The following is a 25,004-nucleotide window of genomic DNA, read 5'->3' on the forward strand; positions in this document are numbered from 1 at the left end:
ACGCAGGGACGCATCTTCCGGCTCAGGCACTTCAGCGTTGAAGACCGCACTTCAGGCGTCCGGAAATTCCCGGAAGTGACCTGACCGTAGGCTTCCGGTGTGGGTCGGGAAGGATGGCGGTGGTCTGCACGTTTCAGGTTCTGCCACGGGTAAGGAGCGTAGAGATTTTAGGGTCCCGGGTGCTATAGTGGGGACTGTGTCTCGTCCACCAGCGCAGTCATGAAGACTGCGAGGAGCATCCAGCTGCCTGCTAGCCCAGGGCAAGGGCAGAACCAAGGAGAGATCCGCCTTGCAACAGGAGATCCAGGTCACATCCATCCTTTTCTTAGCTCACTGTGTGCCTGTCTCGTGCGAGACCCAGTTCAGATTTCACCTGTTCCCCAGGTGGAGCTGGCTGCACCACCTCTCGGTGTTCTTCAGGCTGTTCTTTTGTCTAATACCTGTTAGAGATATTTCACATGTTAAGATAATTTTTTTATTGTAGACTTTTCACGTGGTAACCTCTTAGTACTACTCTTTGGCTGCTTCTCATAACTTTTGTGTGCGTTGCGTTTTCGTTTCAAGATATTTTCGAGTACGAGTTCCTCTTTTCGAGTTCCCCTTTCGATTTCTTCTTTGACCCATTTGAACTATTGGTTATTCATGAGCTCGAGTGTGTTGTTTAATTTTCACATATTTGTGAATTTTCCAGTTTTCCTTCTGATGTTGATTTCAAGTTTCATGTCAGTGTGATCATTTGTGTCATTTTAATCGTTTTAAATTTGGTAAGGCTTGTTTTGCAACCCTAGATAGATAAATAGATGGATAAGGTGATCAGTCTTGGAGAGTATTCCCACTCAAGGGTGCTTGAAAATAATGTATTCTGCAGCTGTTGGGTGAAATGTTCTGTACATGTCCGTTTTGGTCCATTTAATCTATATTGTTATTCAGGTCTTCTCTTTATTGATATTCGGTCTAGATGCTCTATCCATTACTGAGTGTGGAATATTGAAATCTTTTTTTATTGTATTGCTGTTTATCTCCCCTTTCAGTTCTGTCAGTTTGTTTCATATGTTTGAGTGCTCTGATGTTGGTTGCATATATATTTATAATTGATTTATATTCCTGGTGCATTTATTCTGTTACCCCTACTCTTATCATTATATGATAATGTCCCGTATCTCTCCTGGTAGTTTTTGACTTAAAGGCTGTTTTTGTTGTTGTTGTTTTTTAAAGATTTTATTTATTTAACAGAGAGAGATCACAACCAGGCAGAGAGGCAGGCAGAGAGAGGGGGGAAGCAGGCTCCCCCAAGCAAAGAGCCCGATGTGGAGCCCGATCCCAGGACCCCGGGATCATCACCTGAGCCAAAGGCAGAGGCTTCAACCCTCTGAGCCACCCAGGCGCCCCTTAAAGCCTGTTTTGATTGACATAAGGAGGGCCATCTTTGCTCTTTGGTTACCATTTGTATGGGATATCTTTTTCATCCTTTTGCATTCAACTTGTGTGTTCTTCCATCTAAAAGAAGTCTGTAGTAACATCATATAGTTGGATCCTGTCTTTTAATCCATTTAGCCACTCTAGTGTTTTGGTTGGAGTTTATTTCGTGTGTGAAATAATTACTGATGGAGAACTTATTGCCATTTTGTTCATCATTTTCTATCCGTCATGTAGCTCCTGTGTCCCTTTTTTCCTCACTTCCTGTTACCGTTTATGTTTCATTGTCTCCCCCCGCCCCCGTGGAGACTACCTTTAACCCCATTCACATTTTCTTTTTTTTCTTAAGATTTTATTTATTTATTTGACAGACAGAGATCACAGGTAGGCAGAGAGAGAGGAAGGGAAGCAGGCTCCCCGCTGAGCAGAGAGCCCAATGTGGGGCTCAATCTCAGGACCCTGGGACCATGACCTGAGCTGAAGGCAGAGGCTTTAACCCACTGAGGCACACAGGCGCCCCGACCCCTTTCTCATTTTCTATTATGTATCTTCTACAAATGTTTATTCTTGGTTCCCATGGGGCTTACATAAAATATAATAATCTATTTTAAGCTGATAATAATTTAACTTCAATTACATACCAAAAAACCTACCCTTGTACTTCACCCTGTTTACATTATTGATGTCATAATTACATATGTATTTTTTAAAAAGATTTTATTAATTTGACAGAGAGAGTGTGTACAAGAAGGCAGAGAGGCAGGCTGTGCAGAAAGCCGGATGCAGGGCTCGATCCCAGGACCCTGAGATCATGACCTGAGTAGCAGGCAGAGGCTTAACCCACTGAGCCACTAGGCGCCTCTCTCTATATGTACTTTTTAAAAGATTTATTCGATTTATTTATTTTTAAAAGATTTATTTATTTGCTAGAGAACGCACATGTGTACAGAGGTGGGGTGAGTGGAAAGGAAGGGGCAGAGCGAGAGGGTCCCAAGCAGACTCTGAACTGTGTGCAGAGCCCCACCACAGCGTTGGAATTCAGGACCCTGAGATCAAGACCCAAGCAGAAATCAAGAGTCGGTCGCTTACCCAACTGCACCATCCAGGCACCCCTACAATTACATATTTTTGTGTTGTATATCCATTAGCTTATGGTTTTCTATTTCAACTTTTATACCAGAATTAAAAGTGATTTACGTACCACTATTATAATATTCTATATTTGTCACATATTTATCTTTACCTATAATATTTATATTGGTTTGCTTGATGATGTCCTAAGTCCCTTGGGCACATTTCAATCTTTTTCATTCTTTTTTTTCTTCCTCTGATTAGGAAATTTCAAATGACCTGTCTTTGAGTTCACTGATTATTTCTTCTGCTTGATCAAGTCTGCTGGTTAAGCCCCATAGTGAATTTTTTTCATTTGGTTATTCTATTCTTCAGTTCCAAAATTTGTTTGGTTCTTTTTAATATTTCTTCTTGTTGATATTCTGTTCATGCTTTTTTTTTTTTTTTTTTAAGCTCATCGAACATTTTGATGACCGTTGTTTTGAATACTTTGTCAGGTAATTCATATGCCTCTGTTTTTTTAGGGCCAGCTTCTAGAGATTTATTTTCTTCCCTTGACTGGGCCATGTATTCCTGTTTCTTCATGTCCCTTGCAACTCTCTGTCAGATCCACACTTCTGAAAAAAGTTACCTCTCCTAAGTCTTTGTGGACTGGCTTTGTAGAAGAAAAGACCTTCACCAGTCAGCTTGGCTAGAGATTCCAGGAGCCTGTCAGACTTCTTGCATGGATAGGTCTTCTCTAGGCTTATGCATGTGAATTCCCATTTGGAAGGATTTGCTGGCTTCTTTTTTTCAGGAATCTCTTACCTGGTTTCTGGACTTCTCTTAGAGGGAGTTGGTCCATGTATTGTTCAGTTGGTGTCTCTGTGAGAAAAGGAGAGTGTGAGGCTTCCTGTTCAGTCATCTTGCTGGTGTCACTACCTTCTCATTGCATTTTGATAGGTTTTGACCTTCTCCAAATTGGGAGCCTGTGGAGGATTAGGAACCATGCCGTCACTGTATGCTCAGAATGCAACACAAGCAAGTGACTAATATATACCATTCCATAAGAATCTTAAGGGAGGGGCACCTGGGTGGCTCAGTGGGTTAAAGCCTCTGCCTTCAGCTCAGGTCATGGTCCCAGGGTCCTGGGATTGAGCCCCACATCGGGCTCTCTGCTTGGCAGGGAGCTTGCTTCCTCCTCTCTCTGCCTGCCTCTCTGCCTACTTGTGATCTCTGTCTGTCAAATAAATAAATAAAATCTTAAAAAAAAAAAAAAGAATCTTAAGGGAATATAAAGGAAGGAGAAAATATTTCTGCTGGAGAATTTCTGGAAGGGTATTAAGTTAAGAATACATTTGCAGTTAGGGCTGGGCTCCAGTCCTAACTGCATTTACGATCTGGGTGAACTTGGTAAGTTATTTAACCTCCTGAGACTCAGCTTCCTGTGTAATAAAGTGGGGACAGTATCAACATAATTTCGTAAGAACTAAATGAGATTGAATGCATTTAGCACCTAGTAAGTGTTGAGTGAATGCCAGTGATGTTAGTCCTTATAAAGGTGTTTGTGGTTTATTTCAGATGCTTGCTCTGTCAAGGCGCCATCTAGTGTCTCCTTTGCTTGGTGCACCATCATTCAGCCGTTGCTACAGAGGTGACAGCCCAACAGATTCCCAAAAAGACATGATTGAAATCCCTTTGCCTCCGTGGCAGGAGCGAACTGATGAGTCCATAGAAACCAAAAGAGCCCGGCTGCTCTATGAGAGCAGAAAAAGGGGAATGTTGGAAAACTGTATTCTGCTTAGGTAGGGAAATATGAGACTTGGTTTCACTTTCTTTTTTACTGGAGATGGCTTTTTCATCTTTGTTTTCTCTCTTTCTCGTTTTAGCCTCTTTGCTAAAGAATATCTGCACCACATGACTGAGAAGCAGCTGAACCTCTATGATCGTCTGATTAATGAGCCCAGTAATGACTGGGATATTTACTACTGGGCCACAGGTACTGGGCATGATGTGAAAAGTAGGATGATGCACTCTGATTGAGTCTGGATTTTGTGTCCTTGGCAATTTTTTTCTTTTGTTCATGCAGTCAACACTCAACCCCAGCACTCTCCAAATTTTTCAAAGCGTGCAAAATGGTTTTATTAAAGTTCTTTGTTTGCAAGCAACAGAAACCCGTCTGACATAAGCAAAAAGGGAGTTTAATGGAATGGTGTGGAAAGGCAGAGTTACAGAAAAACTAGGCTGGGAAGGGGGAATGGTGTGGAACCCGATAGCTCTAAAGGCTGTGTAGCAAGTGTTCCTTGATAGTCTAAAAACAGCACTACCTTTGGGAAGAACAGTTCTTACTGTTTATAGTTAGGATTAGCTTTGGCTGTCAGAAAAAACACACAAACAAATAGCTTAAATAAATCAGGACTGTATTTCTCTCTCATAACAGCAGTCCAGAGGTAGGCATTCCATTCAGAAGTCATGCTGTACAGATCCCCCAGATGGCTGTCATGTGCTGTCTACCTCATGGTTGAAGGTGGTTGCTGCGGCTCTGTCTGTCATGGCTTATGTTTCAGCCAGGAGAGAGTGTGTAGAAGCTCACGCCTTACTTTTTATGAGTCCTCAGAAGATTATGCTCCACACTCTCCCTAGTTTTCCATTGCCCACAGTTTCAGTCACATGATGATTTCTGGTCAGGATGAAAAAATAATATAGTCTGTTTCATGCATCCAGTTACATTGGGGGTTCTGTTATCAAGGAAAAATGAGAGAATGGATATTAACGGACATCTCCTCCATTTCTTTCACACTCCCGGCTCTTCTGGTTTTAAGTTTCCAGCCCAGATTTGAGTCATAAATAGAAACCATTCTGTAGGTTCTGAGCATAAAGTGTGATAATACAGTCTTGAGACTTATATAGAGATTGGAAAGCCCACAAAGTGTAAATATTTACTCTGCACTCCCGTAGTGTTGTTGAGTAAAATTCCATCAAATGAATTTGCCCCACTGTTTGTTTATCCGTTGACCAGGGGAGGGACATCAGGGTGTTTCCTGTTTTAGGCGATTATGAGTAAAGCCACTATAAATGTTTGCATATAGCTTTTTGTGGGTGTAGGTTGTAGTTTTTCTTGGGTTAAAAACCCAGGAGAAGGGTCACTGAGTCATATGGTAAGAGTTAAGACAAACTTTTTCTATAATGGAAAAGGGAGTAAATATTTAGGTCCCGTGCAGACCATACGGTCCTTGTCTTGAGTCTTCCACTCCTGCCATTGGAGCCCACAGGCTGCCATTGCTACAGTGTTGCAATAACATTTTATTGACAGACCTTGAACTTTAAATTTCATAGGGTTTTCATCTGTCACAAAATACCCTTTTGACTTTTTTCCTGAACCATTTAAAAGTCATTCTTAGCGCACAGGCCATACAAAAACAGGCAGCAGGCCATAGTTTGCTGACTCCTCTGTTAAGTGAAAGAGGCCAGACTCAAAGTCTGGCCATACGTACTTTATGATGCCATTTTTATGATGTTCTGGGAAAGGGCAAAACTATAGGGGCAGAAGACAAATTCGTCGTTGTCAGGGACTAGATGTGAAGTTCCCCGTCCTTACCAGCACTTGGTGATAGCAGGATTTTGTTTTTGTTTTTAGCCATTTTAAGAAATAGACAGTGATATTTCACTGTAGTGAATTGGCCTGGCCCTGATGATTAAGGATATTGAGGATCTTTTTTAAGTGCTTCTTTGCCATTCCTACATCTTTGCTCTTATGTCTCTTCAGGACTTACCCCACCTTTGTTTTTACCTTGGGTTGGTTCATTTTCTAATTGAGGTTTGAGTGTTTGTTGTGTCAGATTGAAATTCCTTATCAGGTACGTGTCTTGGAAATTTCTTTTTCCTTGCTTATGGTTTGTCTTTGCATTTTCTTAACGTTGTCTTTCACAGAGCAGTTTTTAATTTTGGTGAAGTACAGTGTTTTCTTTGGTATGTTAGTGGATCGCGCTTTTGATACTGTGTCTAAGAATCTGTTTTATCCAAAAGTCACAAAGATTTTCTCTGTTTTTCTTCTCGGAATTTTATAGTTTTAGAATCACCTCTTGAGTTTCTCAAAAAACAAACAAACAAACAAAAAAACAACCAGAAAAACAAAAACCTACTTGGGTTTTGATTGGAGTTGTGTTAGAACAACAGATCAAATTCTTCTAGCATTGAGAATTGTCTAATCTCTCACATTCTGTATCTCCATTTATTTAGATTATTGACTCTCTTTTTTACATTTAATATCTTAAAATTTTATTTTTCTCAGATAGAGAGTGAGCACATGAACTGGAAAGAGGGACGGAGGGAGAGGGAGAAGGAGACTTCCTGCTGAGCAGGGAGCCCCATGCAGGGCTCGATCCCAGGACCCTGGGATCATGACCTGAGCAGAAGGCAGATGCTTCGGGGCGCCTGGGTGGCTCAGTGGGTTAAAGCCTCTGCCTTCGGCTCGGGTCGTGATCCCAGAGTCCTGGGATCGAGCCCCGCATCGGGCTCTCTGCTCAGCGGGGAGTCTGCTTCCTCCTTTCTCTCTGCCTGCCTCTCAGCCTACTTGTAATCTCTGCCTGTCAAATAAATAAATAAAATCTTTAAAAAAAAAAAAAAGAAGGCAGATGCTTCACCAACTGAGCCACCCAGGCGCTCTCAGGTCTTTGACTTCTTTAATTAGCATGTTATCTATTGTTGTATAACAAATTACCCCAAAACTTACTGGCTTTAAATAAACCCGCCCTTATTATCTCAGCCTTTCTGTGGATCTAGAATCCAGTCATGGCTTAGTTGGGTGCTGTGCTCTACTCTGTCACAAAGTTTCAATCAAGGTGTCAGCCTAGGGTCTGGGAGTTCATCTGGAGGCTCAGTCAGGGGAGGATCTGCTTTAAGTTCTCTCTGGTGTTGGCACAGTTAAGTTCCTCACAGGTTCCCCACCTGCAGGCCCAAGTTCTTTGCTGGCTGTTTCCTAGAGGCTGCCTTCTGTTCCTTGTCACAAGGGCCTCTCCTGCTTGGAAGCTTGCTTCTTCAAAACATTCAAGCCGAGAAGGCAAGAGAGGAGTCTCCTAGCAGGAAGGAAGTCTCCGTGGTTTGTAACCTAGTCACGGAAGTGACATTGTATTGTCCTTGCTGTGTTCTGTTGGTTAGAATCAAGTTGTTAGGTCCAGCCCAGGGCAGGGAGTAGGCATGAGAATCAAGCAAGAGCACGGTAGAGGTTCAGGTCTTTGGGGGCCATCTAGAAGCCTAACTGCTACAATCTGTGTTTGTAGTTTAAGCGTATTTTGGAGATATTTTGCTGGGTTTGTAACTAGGTATTTCATATACTTTTGTGCCATTATAAATGGTACTTTAAGAGAAATTTTCAATTTCCCATTGTTGGTAGAATGTATAAATACAATTGATTTTTGTATTCTGTATACTCAGATCTAGAAGCTGTTTTGTAGATTCTTTGGAATTTTCTGTGTAGACAGCTGTGTCATCTGTGAACAGGGAAGATTTTCTTCTTTTCCAGTCTGTATGCTCATTGTATCTTTAGTCTGCTTTATTGCAGTGTCCAGGATCTCTGGTATAATGCTGGGTAGTAGCAGTGAGAGCGGCACCCTTGACCTGTTCCTAGTGTTAGGGAGAAAGTATTCACTCTTTCATTATTAATATACTGTTACCTGTAGGTTAGTCATAAATGCCTTTTATCAGATTGAAAAAATTTCCTTCCATTTGTATATAGAGCATTTTTTCATAAATAGATGCTGAATTTTGTCAGGTGCTTTCTAGGCATTTCTGTAGACACTGTCATTTGTTTGGTCATATGCTTTTTTCCCCTTAGTTTATTGATATGATGAATTTTTTATTGATTTTCAGATATTAAACCAACCTGGCCTTCTCGTGGTAAACATCACCTGGTCTTTTGCTTGATTGATTTCATTTGCCAGTACTTTGGAGATCTTTGTATCTGTCTTCATGGGGTACTGGTGTGTAGTTGTCTTATAAGGTTATCTGGTTTTTTTTTTTTTTTTTTTAAGATTTTATTTATTTATTTGTCAGAGAGCGAGCGAGCGAGCGAGAGCGAGCACAGGCAGACAGAGTAGAAGGCAGAGTCAGAGGGAGAAGCAGGCTCCCTGCAGAGCAAGGAGCCCGATGTGGGACTCAATCCCAGGACGCTGGGATCATGACCTGAGCCGAAGGCAGCTGCCCAACCAACTGAGCCACCCAGGTGTCCCAGGTTATCTGGTTTTGATCAGGGTAATGCTGGCTTCATAAAATGAGTTATGAAGTGTTCTTCTCTTCCATTTTCTGGGAAGGTATATAAAGTTGGTATTACTTAAATATTTGGTAGAATTTGCTAGGGAAGCCTCCTGGATCTGAGGTTTTCTCTTTTGGAAGGTTTTAACTGTAAAGTCTAATTTTTTTTTTTTTAATATCTATGGAACAATTCAAGTTCTCTGTTTCTTCTTACTTAGATGAGGTCTGTTTATTAGTGTGTCTTTAAGAAATTTGGCCACATGGGCGCCTGGGTGGCTCAGTGGGTTAAGCCGCTGCCTTCGGCTCAGGTCATGATCTCAGGGTGCTGGGAACGAGTCCCGCATCGGGCTCTCTGCTCAGCAGGGAGCCTGCTTCCTCCTCTCTCTCTCTGCCTGGCTCTCTGCCTACTTGTAATCTCTCTCTGTCAAATAAATAAAACAAATCTTTAAAAAAAAAAAAAAAAGAAAGAAAGAAATTTGGCCACATCACATAAGGCGTTAAGTCTATGGATATAAAGTTATGGTCATATTCCCTTTTTCTTTAAATGTCTGAAGAGCTGTAGTAAGGTCCCTCCTTTATTTCTAATATTGGTAATTTGTGGGGTTTTTTCTTTTTTTTTCTTGGTCAGTGTAGCTAAAAGTTTATCGATTTTATTTATTTTTCAGAGAACCAGCTTTTGGTTACATTGTTTTTGCTCTGTTTTTCTTTTTCTAATTTCATTGATGTCTGCTCTTTATTTCCTTTTTTCCTCCTTGTGTTGGGCTTAGTTTGCTATTATTTTTTTAGTTTTGTAAGGTGAGAGTTGAGCTTATTGATTTGAGACCTCCTTTTCTACTGTAAGCATTTAATGCTATGAATTTCCCTCTAAGCACTGCTTTAGTGTCACATTGCGAATTTGGATGGATTTTTCTCATTCATTCAATTCCTAATTTCCCTTCTGACTTCCTCTTTGACCCATGAGTTGTTTAGAAGTTTCTTTCTTTCTTTTTTTTTTTCTTTAATATTTATTTATTTGACAGTGAGGGGACACAAGCAGGGGGAGCAGCAGAGGGAGAGGGAGAAGCAGATTCCCTGCTGAGCAGAGAGCCCGAGTCAGGGCTTGATTCCAGGAACCTGGAACTCAAACAGCTGAGCCACCCAGGTGCCCCTCAGGCTCATTCAGGTTCATTCATTTTGAATGAAACTTATGGGGCTCAGTGGGTTAAGCCTCTGCCTTCGGCTTAGGTCATGATCCCAGGGTCCTGGGATCGAGCCCCACATCGGGCTCCTTGCTCAGCAGGGAGCCTGCTTCCCCCTCTCTCTGCCACTACTGATCTATCTCTCTCTCTCTCTGTCAAATAAATAAATAATCTTAAAAAAAAAAAAAAAGAATGAAACTTACTAATTCCATTAGGACCCCAGAACTTAGATTGTGTAGTTTCAGTTCTTTTAAGTTTCTCAAAATTTGTTTTATGGCCTGAACTATGACCGTACACTTGATAAATGTCTCATGTGCCCTTCTTTGAACATAACATGTCTTCTGCACCTGTGGATGAAGTGCGCTTTCAGTGTCAACTCAGGCAGCTTGGTTGATGCCGTTCTTCCTGGTCTCGATGTTCTGACCGGTTTCCTCTGTACTTTGTTGATGAATAAGAGAAAAGTGCTGAAATCTCTAGTTATCTTGTGGATTTGTCTATTAACTCCTTTCAGTTCTCTGTTTTTCCTTCATATATTTTGAAGCTCTGTTTTTTTTTTTTTTTTTAAGATTTATTTATTTATTTCACAGACAGAGATCACAAGTAGGCAGAGAGGCAGGCAGAGAGAGGGAGAAGCAGGCTCCCCGCTGAGCAGAGAGCCCGTTGTGGGACTTGATCCCAGGACCCTGGGATCATGACCTGAGCTGAAGGCAGAGGCTTTAACCCACTGAGCCACCCAGGTGCCCCTGAAGCTCTGTCTTATGAAAACATACTTAGGGGTTTCTATCTTCTTGACGAATTGACTCCTTTACCATTATATATAATGTCTTTCTTTACTGCTGATAATATTGTTTGTTCTGAAGTGTCAGATAATAATTTAGGCCAGCTTTCTTTTGATTAGTGTTTGCATGATATATATTTTTTGTCGCCCTCGGCCCGCAAGGACGACAATGAGCCTGGTATGGTGTTAATGCTTCATTTCCGTCTATTTAATCAACTTCCTTAGCTTATATACAGCAGGGTGACCAATAAGGGGTCAAGCAATGGGGAGAGCCAATGAGAGTCCTGTTACTATGCTGATTAAATTTGATACAGCCAATAACTATGTCCTCCTTTAGGCGGGCTTCACCAGAAAGTTCATTGTATACTGCAGCGTACTTTGCTAGCAGTGAGCCAAGCACCTTCTTGTAATGGCAGGGACTTCCCCGGCTGGAGGCAGTCCCCGACATCTCCCCCTTTTTTGTTTTATGGCAGAGATCGTGCCTGTCTTAGGTCGTCAGTAGCAGAAAACATCCTTACCCGTCATCAGACACAAGATATCGATGATCTCTGTCCTGTCTTAGGTTGGTATGTTTCTCTACTGATCTTACCCGTCTTTGACTACCGATCTAGCATGCTTAGCCATATCTGGGGAGATGTCCCAGCCTCTATTGACATAGGGGCTTGTGCTATAGCTCGGCTCTGCTCTCGCTGCTGTGTTCTCCACTGGTGAACGTTTCCGAATAGAAGCAGAATGCCAATAAGGAGGAGGACAAGATGACCAATTGTACCAGCCCATTGTTTGGTGAACTGGAACATATTGCTGAATGTTGGAAATAGCTCTGGAAGGGAAGCTGGTTGCACACGCATACTATTTACTCAAGTTATCTCAGCCAGAAGGATTCATGTGAAATTTTGAAAATCGTCAGACCAAGTACCCTGCAAAAACTAAGAGAGCTGTTGGGAGGAATTGCTGGCCTTATTAAATTGAGAGAATTTTACAGGGGCAACACAAAGCGCAGAAAAAGGAACAATAGAACCAACACTCAGTACATCAGCTAGTGAAGAATGGGGGGAAGATAAAGGAAGAATTAGTTAAAGGTAAAGGATAGGGCCAAGCCTTCAGTATAGCCCATAATTCACGTGTCGCCGTCGGGGGAATTAGAAATATCAGAGTCCCCCACGACAGTAGGAGGATCACGGCTTCCTCTGTCCTCATCCTCGTTCTCAGGGGCCTTCCGGACCAATCTCTCTGGAATCCAAATCGGCACTTCTTTGTCCTGTGGGAAAACACAAACGGAGCCTCTGCTCCAGATTAATACAGGATCCGGGCCTTTCCATTGTCCTGTAAGGATATCCTTCCAAAGAACTAAGGGCTTGGGGGAAGAATCCATACGGGCTGAATGTCTTTCAGCTGCTGCTTGACCGTTTTTATCGAGCGTCAAAAAATTTAAAATAAATAGAGTTGTATTTAGTTTGTCTTTAGGGGACCGGCACGTGTCCCCTATTCCCCCTTTTTGTTTTAAAAGAGTTTGTTTGATGGTTAAATGGGCACGTTCCACCATGGCCTGTCCTTGAGGATTGTAGGGAATACCATGATTTAGGGTAATGTTTAGTTGAGTAAGGAAACCGTGGAATACTTGTGAGGTGTATGCAGGTCCATTGTCTGTTTTTATTTGTCGAGGTTTACCCCAAGCGGCGAAGGCTTGAAGGCAGTGGGAAAGAACATCTTTGGGTTTTTCCCCAGCATGGATAGAGGCGAATATGACACCAGAACATGTGTCCACGGAAACATGCACATATTTCAGTTTGCCAAATTCAGGGATGTGAGTAACATCCATTTGCCATATATGGTTGGGTAACAGGCCTCGTGGGTTAACTCCTAAGGAGGGGGATGGCAAGAGGGTAACACAGTTTTTACAAGAGACTACAGTGTCCCTGGCTTGAGCTTTTGTTATGTTGAATTTAAGTCTGAGAGTAAGAGCATTAACATGAAATAGCTTGTGAAATTGTTTTGCTTGTTGAATAAAGTGAAGATAAATTGCTCTTCCACGGGATATTTCTGTGTTGGGGAATAGTTTATGACAGCTTGGTAACACTATAATTTGTGCTGTTTTATCACCTGGACTGATAACTGTAATGCCACGAGGGGAAGACACTAATATTTTGACTATTCCTGTATAATCAGCATCAATTACTCCGGGGTGTACTATTAATCCAGCAAGGGCTGTGGAGCTACGCCCTAATAATAGGCCTACAGTATTCACAGGCAGTGGGCCCTTAAAATCCGATTCCACCACCTGGGTTCCCATCTCGGGGGTTAGTACAAGTCTGGTGGTGGCGCGGATGTCCAATCCGGCGCTTCCTTTTGTAGCCCGCCTTGGCTCGTCGGCGGGTAATGCGTGCGGGCTACCTGTTGAAGCACCCCATACATTTGAGGGCCCTGGGGTGATGGGCCCCATTTCCCGTTTTTTGAATTCCTTGGGGGTAGTGGATTACCTTGAATATCTTTTACTGAGCGACATTCATTCGCCTAGTGTGTACCCTTGCCACACCTAGGACATATGCCAGGTTGCTTTACTGTTGGGGGACCCTTGCTGTCAGGACATTCTCTCTTAAAGTGCCCCTGAGCTCCACATTTGTAGCATTCCCCAGAATTTCCTTTAGCGCCCTTACGTTGGGATAGCTGAATGCCCTGAAGGCCTTGAGTAATGGCTGAAGCAAGTACTTGTCCTTGAATAACACTGTCATTAATATCCCTGCATACCTTAATGTATGTGCTTAAATCTTTAGCCTTCCATGGCCTAAGGGCCTCTTTACACCATTTATTGGCTTGCTCATAGGCCAGTTGTTTAATTAGAGGCATGGCTGTGTCAACATCCCCAAATACTCTCCCAGCTGTTTGCATCAATCTTGCAACAAAATCAGCATATGCTTCATTTGGTCCTTGTATCACCTTAGATAGTTGACCCTGCAAGTCCCCACTGCCCTGGAGGGTTTTCCATGCTTTGGTAGCGGAAGCCGCAATCTGCATGTATACGGCAGGGTTGTATTGCAGTTGGTCATGTTTACCAGTGTATGGCCCCATGCCCATAAGCATATCCAGATTCCATTGTGGATTGCCTGCCGCGGCATTACGCCGTGCAACATCCTGGGAATGCTCTTGCCATGCTGTCTTCCAGACCAAATATTGCCCTCCAGAGAGGGCTGCCCTTGCTAAATTCCCCCAGTCTTCGGGGATTAAATTCATGCCTGCTATGGACTCCACTAGAGAAATAGTAAATGCTGCCTGAGGGCCATACTGCATGACCGCTTCCTTTAATTGTTTAACTAATTTAAAGTCCAAGGGCTGGTGATACCGTTGATGATTTTGGTCCTCTAGAACTGGGAAAATCGAGCTGCTATTGGCCCCCCTCCATGCGGTCTTCCAATCCTCATTAGCAGAGGGATGACATTTACATGCTATCTCCCCCGCCAGGGGATTGTAAGGAGGCGGAGCACTAGGGGTCACTGCTGAACAGGGAGGGTCTGGTTTTAATTTGAACTTCCACTCTAGCTCCTCCCCCGACATTTCTTCTTCCCCTTCGCTAGAACTACTCCTTTCCGAAGCACGAGATGAGCGTTCTTCTTTCACTTCCTCGAGCGCCTCAGCGCCCTCCTGAATAACTGAATCACATTTCGGCTTATATCCTCCCAGGCACCCTCTGACTAGAGTCCATATAACTAACGTTCCCGGCGGCAATGGTTTGTTTTTATCCCTCTTCTTAAAATCCTCACCTAACTGGTCCCATTGGGGGATATTTAGCAAGCCCTCGTCCAGAAACCAAGGCGCCACTGTCTCAACTGTATTCAAGAATGTCCTAGCAGTTTTCGTTTTTAATGGCGTGCCATTGGCCTTTAGAAGGTCCTTTAGGGAACCCTCTAACCTCGACTTTGACAGTCCAGAACCCATAATTAGAATCCCAACCTAATGGCTGTCCCATGTATACTCGCTGCTTAATCCCGGCTCTAAGGCCGCCCCCGCTTCTTATTGCGGACTTATTAAATCCCGGCTCTAAGGCCGCCCCGCTTCTTATTGCGGTCTTGTACAAGATTCCCACCACTTTGATCATGGTCCCTTCCCCGCTTACCTGCGGACTTCTCCCTTGCAAGGTTTTTCTATTTTTCTTAATATTTCCCGGGTCTCAGCACCATTTGTCGCCCTCGGCCCGCAAGGACGACAATGAGCCTGGTATGGTGTTAATGCTTCATTTCCGTTTATTTAATCAACTTCCTTAGCTTATATACAGCAGGGTGACCAATAAGGGGTCAAGCAATGGGGAGAGCCAATGAGAGTCCTGTTACTATGCTGATTAAATTTGATACAGCCAATAACTATGTCCTCCTTTAGGCGGGCTTCACCAGAAAGTTCATTGTATACTTGCAGCGTACTTTGCTAGCAGTGAGCCAAGCACCTTCTTGTAATGGCGGGGACTTCCCCGGCCGGAGGCAGTCCCCGACAGTTTTTCCCATCTGTGTTAGTTTTCTGTGCTACATAGTAAATTACAAGAAACGGGCACCTGGGTGGCTCAGTCCTTAAGCATCTCCCTTCGGCTCAGGTCATGATCCCGGGGTCCTGGGATCGAGTCCCACATCAGGCTCCCTTTCCCACTCTCCCTTCTTGTGTTCTCTCTCTCTTTTTGTCAAATAAATAAATAAAATCTAGAAGAACTGTGAGAAACAGTGATTTTAGACAGCATGGTTCGTACATATTTGACATACATATGACTGTATGTACATATGACATACAGTCATAGTTCTATAAGTGAGAAGTTCCGTAGGCCTAGAACTCAGTCTGAAATTGGTGTCAGCTGTTCTGCATTCCTGTCCGGAAGCTCATTCAGGTTCTTAGAATTCATGTGCTTAGGGTTAGGGGCTTGAGGACAATTGTCTTGCTCCCTGTTGATCTTTTTCAGCTCCGGGAAGCCACGTGCAGGTCCTTGCTGCAGGCTTCCTTCCATCCCAGCCACGGGGATTCTCCCTCACGTGGAATCCCTCTGAACACTTCAGATCTCTCTGACTTTCCTTCTGCCACCAGCTGGAGAACAGTGCTTTGAAAGAGCACATGTGGGGCGCCTGGGTGGCTCCGTCAGTTAAGCATCTGACTCTTGATTTCAGCTCAGGTCATGATCTCAGGGTTGTGAGATCGAGCTCCGTGCTGGGTGTGGAACCTGCTTAAGCCTCTCTCTCTCCCTCTCCTCCCTTAAAAAACAAATAAAATAAAGGGCACATGTGATGAAGTGAGAACGACCTGGATAATTTCCTTGTGCTGAGGTCAGCTGTGCCGTATAACCTAATTGCGGTCGGCATCGTCATGTTCACAGTCCTGAGGGTTACGCAGGACTTGTATGCAAGGGGAGTGGGAAATACTGAGGGCCAGCTTCAAATCTGCCCCCCACACCATCCCTTTGCTTTTGACCTATCTTTGTCTTTATGCTCAGATCAAGCTTCTTCTAGATAGCATATGTCATCTCTTCTTTATTCAGTCTTAAGAGTCTCTACCTTTCCATTGATATGTTTGGCCATTTGCATTTATTAATTGAGCAATGTGGTTGAATTAAAATCTGCAGTCCTTTTGTTTCCTGTGTCTTCCATCTGTTCTTTTTTCCTTTTCTCCTCTATTTCCATTTTTTTAATTGAATATTTTAAATTTCATATGACCTCCATTGTTGGTTTACTGTTTATACTTCCTGTATCATTTTTTGTAGTGATTGCCCTAGGCTTTACCATATACGTCTGTAATGAATTAGTCTCTCTTCAAGTTATATTTACTGTATCACATAAGATACAAGAACTTTACAATATATACTCCCAGTTCTTCCCTCCCATCCTGCCGTTGTCACACTTTTTGCTTTTACTTACGTTGTGAGCCTATACTATATTTCTCTTGTTTCACTTTAGACAATTGTCTTTTTTTTTTTTTTTAAGATTTTATTTATTGATTTGACAGAGAGGTAGTGTACAAGCGGCAGAGCGGCTGGCAGAAGGAGAGGGGGAAGCAGGCTCTCCGCTGAGCAGGGAGCCCAACGCGGGGCTCGATCCCAGGACCTTGAGATTATGACCTGAGCCGAAGGCAGACACTTAACCGACTGAGCCACCCAGACACCCTAGACAATTATCTTTAGAGCAGTTTAAAATAAGGTAGAGAATGTTATATTTTATATACATAGTTTTATAAATTGTAATTTTTATAGTATATTTTATATATGTACAACAATAAATAACTGTATCAAATATATTTTATATTAACCTTTATTTTAGTCATCGCTGGAGATCTTCATTTTTTTGTATAGATCCATGTTTCTATCTGGTATCCTATTCCTTCTGCCTGAAGAACTTCCTTTAATGTTTCTTGTAGTGCAGGTCTGCTCTTATGAATTATCTCTGTTTTTGTCATTTTTGAAAGATATTTTCACTGGGTGTGGAATTACAGGTTCACGGGATTTTCTTTCAGCACATTACAGGGGCCTGTTTGGTTGGCTGTTAGTGTGCGGGGTTGAAGCCGTCTGGTCAGGAGCGGCCCTGGGTCTGGGTTTGCTGTTTCAGTTACCTGTATTGTACCTTCACCTTCCAATTCCTGTAGCATTACCGTGAGCTGTTTCCTGGTATGTGTAGGTTCTGACAAGAACTCTACTGTGTCTCTTTATTCCCATGCACGTAATGTCTCTTTTCTTCCTGAATGTTTACACCATTTCATCTTTGGTTTTTTGGTGTTGAATATGATGTGTCTCGATGTTTGCTCTTGGTATTTTTCCTGCTTGGGTTCTCCAGGCGTGTAGGCTCCCATACACTGTTTACTTGTTCCCTCCAGCTTCCAGATTCTGTTTTGTGTCTTTAATTCTTTTCTTTTTATTTATTTATTTATTTATTTAAAAGATTTTATTTATTTATTTGACAGAGAGACATCACAAGTAGGCAGAGAGGCAGGCAGAGAGAGAGAGAGAGGAGGAAGCAGGCTCCCTGCTGAGCAGAGAGCCCGATGCGGGACTCGATCCCAGGACCCTGAGATCATGACCCGAGCCGAAGGCAGCGGCTTAAGCCACTGAGCCACCCAGGCGCCCTCTTTTCTTTTTCTGTATCAGTTTGGGGAGTTTGTAGCGGTGAGACTGATCGGTCTTCTAGTTTGCCAGTTCTTTCCTACACTGCAGTGTTGAGTCTCTTGATGAACTTGTTGAGGTCAATCTGCTTATTTGCTACTGTGTTTTTAGTTCTAACATTTACATTTGGCTTTTATGTTTCCAGCTCTGTAGTCGAGCTGCTCATTTGTTCCTACATTTTGTCTACTTTTTCTGGTAGAGTCTTTAATATTTTAGTTATTTTTTAAAGATTTTATCTATCAGAGAGAGGGGGGCATGTGAGCAGGGGGAAGGGCAGAGAGAGAAGCAGACTCCTCACTGAGCAGAGAGCCATGTGTGGGGCTGGATCCCAGGACTCCAGGATCACGACCTGCACTGAGGTAAATGCTTTGAAATGACTGAGCCACCCAGACCCCCTAACGTATTAGTTACTTTAAATTCCGTAACAGTTCTGACATCTGGGTCATCCCCAAGGCTTTTTCTGTTGATCGCTTTGTCTCTTCACAGGGTGTTGTGTTTTTCTTCTTTTGTGCACATGCGTATCTCATAATCTTTAATTGAGTCTTGGACATTACGAGTAGGACAGTAAAGAGGGAAGTGAATGGTATTTATGCCTAGAAATGGGCGCGCTTCCGGTAAGTTGCTAGGATGGATTGAGTCGGTCTAGTTAGGAGTTAGGCTCGCCTGGATTCTGTTCCTGCGCCCCTTCCCTTCCCTGCGCCTCCAGCCTCTTGCTGCCATCCGCGGACAGGAGGGGCTGAGTTTCCGGAAGGTACTTCTCAGTGTTCCTGTTCTCCCCTCAGCTTTTCAGCCTTCCCCCTATTTCTGTGCCTCAAAGGGAATCTGCTCCTGCCTTTCCCCAGCAGGAGATTCCTGTTGCTTCCACTTCGGGGAAGGAAGGTTGGGAGGGCGTTCTCCATTATCCGGTTCACCTTCAGTCCCTGTGGCCCTGCCTGTCCCACAGGGTGAGATTTTTCTTTTCTTCCCTTTTCTCTTTTCACCATCCCAAATGGGTCCTTGAACAAGTAGGAAGTAGGATTTGCAGACCTACACCCAGGCTCTTAAGGCTTTTATTTCGTTGAGGAGAAGGGCTGGGCTGGGCTTTATGCGCTTTCTTTTTTTTTTTTTTTTTTTTTTTTGCGGTGTTGGCCACTCCGCTGCTCCCAGCTTGCACCGGTGAGGGAGACTTTCTCCCGCCTCTTGCTCTGAACTAGTCTTGGTCAGGAGCGCACTCTGGAAGGTTCCTGAGAACAGCCTGCAGGGCGTGCACTCCCCCGGCGTCTGTGGCTAGCCCCCACTTGGCTTGTAGCAGTTGGTTAAACATTTTAGCCGAACTCTTCTGACCTGTCTGGGTGGTATCCGGTGTCTCTTCTTCCTGGGCCCTGTCTCAGGCAGGCAGGTGCTCTAGTGCACTTTCTCCTTTGTGGGGGAGCTTCTCTTCCCTTAGATTTTATTCTACTTGGTTCCCCCATGACCTCTGTTCTCGGATGACTTCACAGAAAGTCATGCTCTTTGTAGTTTTTCTGGCTTTTCTTGTTAGGATGAGCCCAGTGTTCTTTCCAACTTGCACTCAACCTCCTGCCTGGCCTTCAGTGATCACAAAAACAAAACAAAACCCGACACCAAGCCCACTAGATGCTGGGCTCTGTGCTGAGTGAGGGGGAATTCAGCTTTGAGGAATTCTCTCTCCCAATGTTGTAGTCTTGGTAGGAGGGTCTTTCTCGAGCACGTTACCTAAGCTTCCCCGGTGGGAGGCTTTGCTTGTAACTGGAATCTTAAGCAAGTACCTCCAGGTGGCGAGAGAGGTGGGAGGTAGGCAGGCATACGGGGCCCCCTCGCGCACCCCCAAGAGGACACTCCTGTAGCTTTGCTGCCCATGCCCTTGGGGCCTCTCCATCCGCATCTGGTTCTCCGGGGTCATGTCCATTTTGTGCGCCTCTGACGGTCTTCTAATGAATTCTTTTTTGCTGAAGTTAGTGGAGCTCCTAGTCTGCCTTGTACAACCAAGGACTTCCACCTCGGGAAACGTATAGGCTGGAAGGGGAAACACAGTACCCAGAAAACACAGAAATACCGAGTGCAGAGCAAAATCGTGCTGCCAAGTATGGACCGGCCTGGGGGTCAGCCAACTTGTTCATAAAAGGCCAGACGGTAAATATTTCAGTCTTGTGGCCATATGGTCTCTGTTGCAGCTACTCAACTCTGCCATCCTCGTGCAAAAGCGGCTGTGGACAGTATGTAAACAGATGGGAGCAGCTGTTCCAATAGAGCTGTTTACCCAGGCGGGCAGCCGTGGGTCACCCGCTCCCGCTCCAGGCCACTGTGTGCTTTAGAGGAAGACTAGAGACAGTGTGTATATCTCCTGGTTCTTTGCAAAGGCCAGAGTTTCAAGTGTCAGGGTCCTTATGCCTGAGGATTAACTGACATCATTCTTTCTGCCCATTCCTCTCTTGCAGAAGCAAAACCAGCCCCAGAAATATTTGAAAACGAAGTCATGGCACTGCTGAGAGACTTTGCTAAAAATAAAAACAAAGAGCAGAGACTGCGCGCCCCAGATCTGGAATACCTCTTTGAAAAGCCACGTTGAGCTGTGTACCGCCGCCTGCCGTTGGGGCTCCGTCCGTGGACCCTAACTTAGGATAGATCCCGGCCTTGACTTCCTGCTGCTCCTGAGACACTCAGCCCACCCAGACTGTTTGTCTTGCTTCAGATGCTGGACCCATCTCTCAGGACATGTAAATACTGGGTGTGACTCATTCTCACACTTTGTTGGTTTAGTTTTAAGCCTAAAAGCAGTTGCTGGTGTTGCGGGCACTCTGGCCTGTTTCTCTGGCTCCTGTCTTTGGAGTCGGGCCTCTGCCACAGGAGGGCGGTGTCGGGACGCGTGTAGCTCACCCATAGCTTCCACCAGAAGTGTGTGCCCTGCAAAGAGACAGCCAGCTGCGGGGGCTGGGTAGTAAGCTTCCCCGAGCAGCCCAGGGCTTTGTTCAAGTGACATCTGCTCCCCCCTCCCCACCCAGGTAGGGTCCTTCCTCCTGGGGCAGCAGACCCAAGCCCCCTGAGCTGACTCTTTCAGAGGCGCGGCGGGCAGAGCGAGGGCGGCAGGCGGTGTGTGGGCTCGCTGCTGACGAGTCCTCATCCTCCTCATCAGATTGTCTCGCAAACGTTCACTCTGTACACTGAAAGATAATTAAATATTAAAGAATATTTTATGAAGGAGAAATCACAGTTCCCGGCCCTCACACAATTATTTTAATTCTGTCTGTCCTCATATAATCCACAGTCACTTGTCTCCAGAGTTATATAAGGTGACAGCCACAGGATTGATTCCCGTGTGGCACGATGGCAAGCTTTCTCGGTCTTTCTACAGTCTTCCCGGTGATTATAGTTGACGAATCGACAACACATAAGCAATAACATCTTAGAATGAATCGGTTGGCAGTGCTGAGCTCCGGGGCCAGGAGACTAATGTGTGTCTAGCAGTGGTCTCCCTGGAAGGATTTGCTCTCAGAACTGTAACCCAGTCAGCACTGTCGCCCCCCCGGGCTGGGCGGGGACCATCCGAGGTACAGACCTCAGAAAGCAGGCCTGGGGGGGCGACAAGCACTGGGTTGGTGATCACAGGAGATGCATGCGGAGAGGCAGTGCCTGCTTCCAGCGTCCTGGAGCGGAGGGGTTCCTGGAGAGCCTCGGCCGGGTCCTCCCTGCCCCTCAGTGTCCCCGGCTGAGAAGAGAAGAGACCTAGCTTTTCCTTAGGGGACCTGTGAGAGCCCCACAGCACTCCTATGGACAAGTGGTGTTATGCTAATTTTGTAGATGAGAAAGTGGGCTCAGAGAGCAGTTTGTCCAAGGTCAAGTCGCTGTTTCGTCAGAAGGTGACAATCTCCTTTAGTTCTGCTGCCAAAGTGGAGGAACTTTCCACTAGATCACTCTTCTTTACTGGTGGAAACTTAGTAGGAATTCATGCTTTGCAATGTTAGGGCAAAGACACAATCATTCTGAGACAGTGAACCTGTGTGTCATGAAGGGGACAGGAAGCTCTAGATGCTTCCCAAAGTAAGCTCGTGGCTACCCAGGGCAGCTCGCATGCAGGAAGCAGTGTCGGCGCTGGTTTCAGGTTCAGATCCTGGCTCTGCTGCCCACCTGCTGGCTGAGTGCGTTACCCTGAGCCCCCACGTCCTCATCCATAAAACGGGGGTGACGACTCTCCTTATTTTAGCTGTTTGTGAGCTTCAGATGAGAAGAGAGAAAACTTGCAAAGCTCCTACACGGCCCCCAGCACACTCGGCTCTCAGTAGCTATTCGGTGTCCATGCTGGGTCGAGGCCTCAGCCAGAGACTTTAAAAGCCGTCTCCTAATACCAGTTGCCTGGCATGTCACCTGTGCAGGCGGGAAAGCCGAGCCTGCTTGAGAACCATGGGGGTGTCTCACCAGCCAGGGAAGACAAAAACGCCCTGGGGGCGAGAAGCAGATGTGGGAGTGACAGCTGGGAGGCAGAAGCAGGGCCCTTGGAGAGGACGTGCCGGGGGGCTTCCTGCAGACTCTGGTCACTTGGGGCCTCGTTTGAGGCACTGGGCAGAGGGTGTTAAGCAGCCGGAGAGTTTGTGGGGCTCACTGGACTGTAAGACATGCACACAAATGGGCAGTGACTTGCCCATTCATCCTGGATGCTGCTGTGGCCCTCCCCAGTGGCCTAGTGGGCAGCCTGGGCCTTCCCCCCCAGGGTGGTTCGAGGTGTCCTGATCCTGATTTTGTCTCATTTAACATAATGTTCAACAGTTGCCATTGTCCCCTGGGACTGGGATGCTTCTGAAGAATTGCTTTACTCCCAGGCTGCTGGCTTGGGTCCCCTCGGAAAGTGAGGATCTTGCTAACTTCAGCTGCTCGGCGTCAGACCCAGGGGTGCTATGTAAACAGTTTTTCCCTTTATTGGGTATTAACTAAAACTAGGCCGGCCACAGTGCATTTTTAAAAAATTAATAAACATATAGCAAGGGCCAGCAGCCCCCCAGGGATCTTTGGGGAACAGCAGCCGGCCCCATCTCTCTCAGTCTGACACTAAACTGCTCGGTGACCTCATTCTGAGCCAGGGCCCTGCTCTGCCCCATCCGGAGTGAGTTCTGCCGCCCAGGCTGCCTCGTGATCCGTCCCACCGGCTCACAAAGGCTGTTCTCTTCCCGGTCTCGTGTCTCAATCACTCCCAGTCTTCCCAGTGCACAGGCCACACCCCTTTGTCTGAGCTCTCTGCCTTGGAGGGGATCTGCTGGGGTCTTGGTAGAGGGGTCTCGTTCTGGCTTTGGGCTTTATCTGGAGGTTGTCTGTCTGTCCCGTCGCTCCAGCCAGGGGGGCACAGTCACAAACCTCGTTCATATTTTTAAACATCACCAGGAAAAGAGATTCTGCTGGCAGAGTTGAGAGTCTCACATTTATCTGTCAGTCCATCCACCACGCTGCTGTGGCTCAAGGAAGAGGAAGGGTTCACGATGCAGAAGTCAGGCAGCCTTAAGGGGCCAGCAGGTCTGGGAGACTTCTGAGCCGACAGCCCCCCATTAGCCCAGCGGGCCGTGTCTGAGGGGTGGGTCTGCCATCCTGCAGCTGTCAGGGGAACGGGGCCCATCCGTGGGACACAGGTGTCCCAGGGAGCCCTCTGCGAGCGTGGAAAGGTGCCAGATCTTCCCCAGTCAGCTAAAGTGGCCTTGGGACAGGTGGCCTGAGGCAAGGGGTGCTCTTGTGGCTTTAAGGAACACGGGTCTGTCAGCAGTCTGACATTTTAAGGTGGATTACGGAGAAGTGGAAGCTATCCAAGATAAGAGGCTTGAAAGGGAAAGACGTGCGGAGAAGAAATCTACCACCTCATAACCCACAATCACAGGGAGAAGAGTCACGGTCTTTTGCTGGGTCCCAGGTCTTGCCTGAATCCAGATACTCCTGCCAAGGACGAGGTGGTTTTCTTTAAGAAGGGCGCTGTGAGTGCAGCTTACATAACGACCCATCATAGCCCGTAGTTGTAAAGCGAGCGATGACATTAAGATGAGCATTGTATTTGCCGGTGGATTTCAGGTCATTTATTTAGCATCGAGAGAAGTGTTCACCTTCCGCGATGCGCTGCGACCCATGGTGAGGGCAAGTCGAGCGGGGCAGGTATGGGCAACTACTTGAGAAATCGAAGGAAGACCCCCCATGGCCCATTCATCAGCCGGGCGCGCGCGCCAACAGAACCTCTCCACCGCTCTGTGTAAGCAGAGCACCCTTTGCACTCTGTGTAAGCACCGCTCCCTTTTTTAGTGAAAGGGAGAGAAAAGGAACTTCCCTGCATGTGTGGGCATAAGGACCAAATGAGGTCGCACACGGAGGTGCCTAGCACAGGACCTGGCACCTTAGCAACAGTGTTGCTAGGTCGACCTAGCAACGTGCTCTTTGCTGACGCGGGCCCAGCGCTGCTAAGAGCATCACGAGGACTCCGGCTGAAGGCGCACCATGGTCACAGGAATAAAGTAGGGTTGTCATTCCCCTTTCACAGGTGAGAAAAGTGAGGACTGATGAGATAGAAAGCTACTTGCTCAGAGTCACAGAGGGGAAGCATTTGAAGGCAGGCCTTGGGTGGGTGTGAGCGGATAGCGTTGGCTACATCGCCTGCAAACAGGAACGCCATCGCCAGCCCTCCCCTGAGACTGGCTTCTCCTGGATCTCGTGGTCTGTGGAGGACTGCTGTTCCGACTTGGCAGAGACCCTCCCTTGGTTTCCTGCTGGGCCCCTGGGCCCCTGACTCTTGCAGACATGATGGCATGGCCTCAGCAGCTCTAGGCTTAACCCCCTGAGCCCTCCTAGCAGGACCGGTGCCACCTCCCGATGATGGTTTGGAGTTGGGAGGCACTTTGGATTTGAGGGGGTGCCACCTCCCGATGATGGTTTGGAGTTGGGAGGCACTTTGGATTTGAGGGGCAGTCAGAGGGCAGGGCTCAAACTGCCCTGTGTCAAGGGATTTAGGCCTGCCTCCAGCAGCAGAGATGAGGCATGAAGCTTTCTGGATCTCCCCGTCACTATCCGTCCTTTCCCTCCAAGCTGGAGGCCGGCTCTGTTTGCTGGGCATGGCTGGTCAGGAGGGTCCATGCAAACCCCATTCCCGGGTACAGAGATGAGTTGCCCAACCTCTCGCACACCCCTGGCTCCTGTGCTTTTGCTGACGACCCAGTGCTGGCTCCTCCGAGCCAGAGACTCTGATGCCAGGCCCCTGTGAGTG

At 46.0% G+C, this 25,004-nt stretch overlaps 1 protein-coding gene across 1 annotated transcript; it reads left to right on the forward strand.

Annotated features, from left to right (window-relative positions):
- Positions 1–2: 2 nt before the first annotated feature.
- Positions 3–20,992, forward strand: SDHAF2 (succinate dehydrogenase complex assembly factor 2). Its single transcript, XM_032356925.1, has 4 exons — positions 3–149; positions 4,048–4,271; positions 4,356–4,465; positions 20,221–20,992. The coding sequence occupies exons 1-4, from the start codon at positions 114–116 to the stop codon at positions 20,349–20,351; spliced, it is 501 nt and encodes a 166-aa protein (XP_032212816.1). The 5' UTR covers positions 3–113; the 3' UTR covers positions 20,352–20,992.
- The last annotated feature ends 4,012 nt before the right edge of the window (positions 20,993–25,004 follow it).

This window comes from Mustela erminea, chromosome 9 (genome assembly GCF_009829155.1).
Source record: "Mustela erminea isolate mMusErm1 chromosome 9, mMusErm1.Pri, whole genome shotgun sequence".
In the NCBI taxonomy this organism is placed as follows: domain Eukaryota; kingdom Metazoa; phylum Chordata; class Mammalia; order Carnivora; family Mustelidae; genus Mustela; species Mustela erminea.